This window comes from Manis javanica, chromosome 14, assembly GCF_040802235.1.
Source record: "Manis javanica isolate MJ-LG chromosome 14, MJ_LKY, whole genome shotgun sequence".
NCBI classification, from domain to species: Eukaryota; Metazoa; Chordata; class Mammalia; order Pholidota; family Manidae; genus Manis; species Manis javanica.
This window is the reverse complement of record NC_133169.1, coordinates 70944684-70952565: the sequence shown is the minus strand read 5'-3', so window position 1 is coordinate 70952565 and position 7882 is coordinate 70944684. Positions and strand designations below refer to the sequence as shown.

The 7882-nt window shown below is 39.3% G+C and overlaps 1 protein-coding gene across 1 annotated transcript; it reads right to left on the bottom strand.

The window, feature by feature from the left end:
- Window positions 1-2918: 2918 nt before the first annotated feature.
- Window positions 2919-3497, bottom strand: LOC140846070 (olfactory receptor 2T8-like). The gene has a single exon (XM_073221478.1). The coding sequence runs from the start codon at window positions 3495-3497 to the stop codon at window positions 2919-2921; it is 579 nt and encodes a 192-aa protein (XP_073077579.1).
- Window positions 3498-7882: the final 4385 nt, after the last annotated feature.

Sequence of the window (7882 nt, the reverse complement as noted above, 5' to 3'; positions counted from 1 at the left end):
GGAGGGAATACTCCCAAACTCATTCTATGAAGCCAACATCACCCTAATACCAAAACCAGACAAAGACCCCACCAAAAAAGAAAAGTAGAGACAAATATCCCTGATGAACGTAGATGCAAAAATACTCAATAAAATATTAGCAAACCGAATTCAAAAATACATCAAGAGGATCATACAGCATGACCAAGTGGGATTCATCCCAGGGATGCAAGGATGGTACAACAATTTAAAATCCATCAACATCATCCACCACATCAACAAAAAGAAGGAAAAAACCACATGATCATCTCCACAGATGCTGAAAAAGCATTCGACAAAATTCAACATCCACTCCTGATAATAACTCTCAACAAAATGGGTATAGAGGGCAAGTACTTCAACATAATAATGGCCATATATCATAAACCAACAGCCAACATCCTACTGAACAGTGAGTGGCTGAAAGCTTTTTCTCTGAGATCGGGAACAAGACAGGGATGTCCACTCTCACCACTGTTATTCAACATAGTACTGGATGTCCTAGCCACAGCAATTAGACAAAACAAAGAAATACAAGGAATCCAGATTGGTAAAGAAGAAGTCAAACTGTCACTATTTGCAGATGACATGATATTGTACATAAGAAACTACTAAAGACTCCACTCCAAAACTACTAGAACTAATATCGGAATTCAGCAAAGTTGCAGGATACAAAATTAACACACAGAAATCTGTGGCTTTACTATACACTAATAATAAACTAATAGAAAAATCAGGAAGACAATTCCATTCACAATAGCATCAAAAAGAATAAAATACCTAGGAATAAACCTAACCAAGGAAGTGAAAGACCTATACCCTGAAAACTATAAGACACTCTTAAGAGAAGTTAAAGAGATCACTAACAAATGGAACCTCATTCCATGCTCCTGGCTAGGGAGAATTAATATCGTCAAAATGGCCATCCTGCCCAAAGCTATATACAGATTCAATGCAATCCCTATCAAATTACCAACAGCATTCTTCAATGAACTGGAACAAATATTTCAAAAATTCATATGGAAACACCAAAAACCCCGAATAGCTAAAGCAATCCTGAGAAAGAAGAACAAAGTGGCGGGGATCTCACTCCCCAACTTCAAGATGTACTACAAAGCCACAGTATTCAAGACAATTTGGTACTGTCACAAGTACAGAGCCACAGACCAGTGGAACAGATTACAGACTCCAGACATTAACCCAAACATATATGTTCAATTAATTTTCTATAAAGGAGCCATGGACATACAATGGGGAAATGACAGTCTCTTCAACAGATGGTGCTGGCAGAACTGGACAGCTACATGTAAGAAAATGAAACTGGATCACTGTCTAACCCCATACACAAAAGTAAATTCAAAATGGATCAAAGACCTGAATGTAAGTCATGGATCCATAAAACTCCTAGAAAAAAACATAGGCAAAAATCTCTTGGATGTGAACATTAGTGACTTCTTCATGAATATATTTTCCCGGGCAAGGAAAACAAAAGCAAAAATGAACAAGTGGGACTATATCAAGCTGAAAACCTTCTGCACAGCAAAGGACACCATCAATAGAACAAAATAGTACCCTACAGTATGGGAGAATATATTCGTAAATGACAGATTCGATAAAGATTGACATCCAAAACATATAAAGAGCTCATGCACCTCAACAAATAAAAAGCAAATAATCCAATTAAAAAATGGGCAGAGGAGCTGAACAGAGAGCTCTCTAAAGAAGAAATTCAGATGGCCAACAGACATGTGAAAAGATGCTCCACATTGCTTGTCATCAGAGAAATGCAAATTAAAACCACAATGAGTTATCACCTCACACCAGTAAGGATGGCTACCATCCAAAAGACAAATAACAACAAATGTTGGTGAGGTTGCGGAGAAAGGGGAACCCTCCTACACTGCTGGTGGGAATGTAAGTTAGTTCATCCATTGTGGAAAGCAATATAGAGGTTCCTCAAAATGCTCCAAATAGAAATACCATTTGACCCAGGAATCCCACTTCTTGGAATTTACCCTATAGATGCAGCACTCCAGTTTGAAAAACACAGATGCAACCCTATGTTTATTGCAGCACTATTTACAATAGCCAAGAAATGGAAACAACCTAAGTGTCCATCTGTAGATGAATGTATAAAGAAGATGTGGTACATATACACAATGGAATATTATTCAGCCATAATAAGAAAACAAATCCTACCATTTGCAACAACATGGATGGAGCTAGAGGGTATTATGCTCAGTGAAATACGCCAAGCGTAGAAAGACAAATACCATATGATTTCACTCATCTGTGGAGTATAAGAACAAAAGAAAAACTGAAGGAACAAAACAGCAGCAGAGTCACAGAACCCAAGAATGGACTAACAGTTACCAAAGGGAAAGAGACTGGGGAGAATGGGAGGGTAGGGAGGGATAAGGGCAGTGAAGAAGAAAGGGGTTATTATGATTAGCATGTATAATGTTTGGGGTGGGGGAAAGGGGAGTGCTTTGCAACACGGAGAAGGCAAGTAGGGATTCTACAGCGTCTTGCTATGCTGATGAACAGTGACTGTAACGGGGTTTGTGGGGGGGGACATGGGGTAGGGGAGAGACTAGTAAATATAATGTTTTTCAAAAAGATAAAAATAACTAAATTAAAAAAATACAAATTGTGTGGGTGTTGTGGAGCATATCATTTTAAGTAGTGCCTCAAATACATACTCTTCTTATTGAAGTACAAATTAAGAACAAATACTCTACCACAAGAAATGACAACAGAAAACATGAAATTTATAATAGATTTACCATACAGACTTACTCAATTAAAAAAAAATGAAATGCACACTGGGAGAGCAAAAATAATGAAATCGATACAACTTGAACTTTGTAACCTGAACCAACTTGGGTGATGCCATTCTGTCAAATTATGCTTGATATTGTGATATCACATAAAAACAAATGGTTGATTTCCCAGGAGCGGCAGTAAGGGAAGCTCAGGGTGGCCGCGGCCTGCATCAGTCCATCCGCGGCTCCCAGAAGCCAGGAGCCTGTGCTCATGTGCAAGCAGAGCCTCTGATTCATGAGGACTGCGTAGCCCAGGAGGCGACAGATGGCCACGTAGCGGTCATAGGCCATGGCTGCTAGGAGGAAGCACTCGCCCCCTCCCAGAGTGAGAAACAGGAAGATCTGGGCTCCGCAGCCAGCGGGAGAGATGGATCTGGTGCCCAGCAGGTAGCTGGTTGCCATCTTGGGCACAGTGGTGGCCGCCAGCATCAGGTCCATGAGGGAGAGCTGGCTCAGCAGGAAGTACATGGGGGTGTGCAGCCCGGGGTCCCGGAAGGTGAGCAGGATCATGAGGCCGTTGCCCAGCAGGGAGCTAAGGAAGATCGTGAGCACCAGGGAGAAGAGGAGCCGGTGGGCCGGAGTGTGGTTGAAGAGCCCTAGAGGAATGAAGTTCACCCCTGGAGTGCCGTTTGCTTTTTCCATGGCTCCTGTCATGCCTGGAAGACAATGAACGATTAGGAAATGAGAGCTGCTGAAAAGCTAGAGTGTTTCCGTGAGAAACTGTTGAAATGACAGAGCCAAAAAATGAGATTTGCAGGGGCTGTTATGAAAGTAAGCTTTCACTTCACAACAAGACATTTGCCTTAGCATTCCATCCGTCTCTGGTGTTACTACACAATTTTTTGTTTCTTTATGTATACGCTATATTTTTTTAAATTTACTGAGATACATACAGTAAAATGATCAAATCTTAGTGTATAGGTTGTTGAATTTGGTAATGTGTATTATTTGATCCATATTAATTTGATAACATGTATAAATAATAATACAAATGACATTCTATTATTTTGTATATTTTGTCAGTATGCCGCATGTTTACTCATAGTGTTAGAAGGTAACTGTTTTCCAATGTTTGGGTACTTTGGTGTTAAAGATCTTCAAAGTCATGCATTTAATATTGATGTGGAATGTTTCATAATTAAAATTGTGCATGTTTCTCAAGTTTTTTCTTAGTATAGTGTCTCAAGATTTCTTTCAATATCACGATGAATTAATTTTTTAATTAAAAAAGTACACAAAACTAAAGGCAGGCAAAAAACTCAGTTTCCTGGTGAGGAAAGCAAAATGGCTATGTGTTCTCCACAGCTATATGCAGGGCATGTTCTCAGTACACCAGGCTTCTAGCTACCACATATACTGCTCAGAGCACTTACCACCATCTCCTCACATAGTTATTATTCAATTGTTAATTGACAAGTTAACTACCTCATTTAATTAACTGAGTGCTGAACTGGTTAATTGGCTAAGTAGTTAATTAAGACTTGCCAAAATAAATTTTTGCACAAGTTAATCTGAGGTACAGCATCAACAAATAAAAAATAGAGCATCTCGGTTATTGCCAGGTAGTAATTATCTTTTTAATAAGCCTCTAGTTTCTACTTCTCTTACCTGTATTTATGGTAGTACATGTAGATGTAGAGTAAAATGACTTCCTGTCATATTTATGTGACACTTTACTTCTCCTTACAAATTCACTCTTCCAAAGAAAGGAATAGATTAGTGATTACCAAGAGGATTATGTGTATCCTGTTGTTTTTGGCTGGACTGTACTGTAGATATGTTAAGTTCATCTGATCTAATGTATTATCCCATTCCTGTTTTGTTATTTATTTTGTGTCTGGTTGATTTGCTCATGTAAGTGGCTTGTTGAAGTCCCCTAATGTGAATAAGTTGCAGTCTATGCCTACTTTAGTTTTGTTAGTATTTGTTTTAGATATTTAGGTGCTCCTATGTTGGATGCATAGAAGTTTATATTTGTTATATCTTCTTGGGTGTATCCCCTTATTATTATGTAATGTCTATCTTTGTGTTTTCTTTATTACGAAGACTATTTTGTCTGATAAAGGTACTGCTACTCCTACTTTTTTCTCCGTTATTTGCATGAAATATGTTTTTCTACCCCTTCACTTTCAGTCTGTATATGTCTTAAGGTCTGAAATGAGTCTCTTGTAAACACCATATAAATGGGTCTTGTTTCTTCATCCATTTGTCACCCTATGTCTTTTGATGGATGCATTCAGTCCATTTACATTAAAGATAATTGTTAGACATGTAATTATTGCCATTTTATTCATTTTTTCTAGTTATTTTTGTAGTTCTCTGTTCCTTTCTTCCTCTCTTATACTCTTCCTTTGTTTTTTGATGGTTTTCTTTAGTGTTGTGTTTGAATTTCTCTTTTTTAATTTTTTGTGTATCTGTTATATGCTTTAAGTTTGTGGGTGCCATAAAATTCATGGGTAGTTTCCTAAATATATAACAATCTATATTAATGATCACTTTATTTCAAACACAATCTAAAAGTACTATTTTACTTTTCTTCCTCCTCCACACTTTATGTATTAGATGTCATAATCTGCATATCCCCTGACTGATTTTGCATATGTTTGGTTTTGCTACTTTTGTTTTGTTTTAATTTCATACTTGCTTGGTAAATAACTGCTCTACTACATTTACTGTGGGTTCATTTTCATTGGTGAAAACTATTAAGGTTTAAGATCATTTCCGTCTGCAGAAGTTCCTTAAATGTATCCTGTAAGGCTGGTTTAGTGGTAATGAATTCCTTTAGCATTCATTTATTTGGGAAACTTTTCATCTCCCCTTCAATTCTGAATGATAATCTTCTTGGGCAGTGGATTTTTGGGTGAAAGCCCTTCTATTTCAATATACTAAATATTTCATGCCCCTCCCTTCTTATCTGTAAAATTTCTGCTGAGAAATCTGCTGATGGCCTGATGGGGTTTTCCTTAAGCAATTTTTTTTTTTCTCTGTGGCTTATTTCAATACCCTCTCCTTAATCTTAATGATTATATATCTGTGTTGTCTTTGTGGGGATCTCTTCACTTCCAAGACACGGATGACTATTTCCTTCCCCCAAATGGGGAAATTTTCAGCAATTATTTTTATATTTATATTCCCAGAGACTTTCTACCTCTTTCTCTTCTATTATGCAAATATTGTTTTTTTGGATTTCATGCAGCTCTCTTAGCATCCTCTCATTTCTAGACATTCATTTTTCTCTCTGTTCTTCAGCTTCACTGTTTTCCTGTTCTCTAATTTTCATCTCGTTGATTGTCTCCTCTACTTGATGCAATCCATTATTCATTCCATTTACTGTTATTTTTCATTCCAGTCACTGCATTCTTCAGCTCTGAGTGGCTCTTGTCAACTCTTCTTTTTCTTTATTGGGCCCTCCAGGAGATTGTCAATATTTTTTTGCAAATCAGTGAGCATATTTGTGACTTTTACTTTGAAATATTTATCAAGATTTGGGATCTCTGTTTCATTTACCACTCTTCCTGGTGACTTATCCTCTATATTTACCTGGTATGTATTCCTCTGTCTCCTCATTTTGTCAGGATTTCTTCCTCTTTATTAGATAGTTTGACTATGCTTTTTGGTCTACAAAGTAATGGCTTTATGAAGAAGGTATCCTCTGTTGCCCAGAAACTCAATACACCTCACTCACCACTGCCTGTTTCTCCTTTGAGGTGGATCCTCATTTGCTTCTTAATGGGATAAGGGTTAGGTCACCTTTCTGTCTGCTTGCAGAGGACTATCTCAATCTTCCCTGTGTAGCAGTTAGCCTCAGCTGGCCCTTTGTGGCCCCTTGTGCTTTTTCTGGCCCTATTGTGGGTGGGGCTGCCCCCTACCTACCATATTGTGATGGCAATGGCTACACTGCTGGGCTAATGGGTGGATGGGATGGGCTCACAGAAGCGGGGCATGAAGGCATGCTGCGTAGGGCTGGGCTGCCCAGGAGGAGGAAGGAGCACTTGTAACTGGCTTCCACAGGTGCCTCCCCAGTTGGGTTGAGAGGTGGCTGAGGTAGCTGGGAAAGCATGATTCTGCCTGCCCGACAGCAGTCTGCTGCTGGGCTGAGCAGACAGGACAAGTGTGCAAGGAGGGGTGTCAGCAAGGAGCCACCAGCAAGGAGGAAGGAGTGCTTGGGACTGACTCTAATGAGCACCCAACCAGTTGGGCTGAGTATGAGTGGGCTAAGGCAACATTGTACACCCAGTTGGGCTGAGTGGAGGGGGCAAGGCTACAGCAGCATTGTTCACCTGCCCTTTCTTCTCAGAGAGAGATCCATCCAACCGTTGACCTTTTGACACCAATCTTAATGTTGTAAATCTTTCCACTGCCTCATCTATATTGGTTCTCAGCAGGGCTGACAGAATGTCTGTCCTCCGCAAATGGCAGGAGTCCCAGCCTCCTGGTGTGCCCCAACTCTCCCTTGTATCCAAGCCCACTAATCACCAAAACCTAACTCAGTGTGGACTCATGTTTCCAGAGCAGATATCCAGGGCCTAGTGTGCGGACTTTCTGAGTGCTTATCTCCTCCCTGTTCAGTTTCTCTCCCTCCTGGTTGTGGGCTGGGAAGGGGGAAGGGCTTGGGTCCTGATCAGTCATGGCTCTGCCATTTTACCCCCTCTGTGTGGTCTTCTCTTCTTCTCCAGGTATAGATAGTCTTTACTTCAGGTCATCTTCAGGGTTGTATTTGCTATAGTTGCTTCCTTGGTGTGTGTGTGGGAGGAGGTTTCTACCTTGCCTTCCTACCCTGTCTTTTTTTCCTGAGTATTTATTTAAATGTTGTCAACATCCAACAATGATAATTAAATCATCATCTGTGTATACATATACTATACATATATCTGTACACAAATCTGTATCTCTTTATTTAAATCTGTTACTCTAAGATCCAATAGTGATTGCACATTGCTTTTTACTATAATTATCTTTTTTCTCCAGCCTTATGAAGGTAAGATTGATAAATAAATATGGAATAAACTGAGGATAGAATGTAATGTTCTTATATACAC

What these genes read in the sequence shown, in the direction of transcription:
- LOC140846070 (XM_073221478.1), bottom strand. Translation starts at nt 3,497, where the DNA reads ATGACAGGAGCCATGGAAAAAGCAAACGGCACTCCAGGGGTGAACTTC.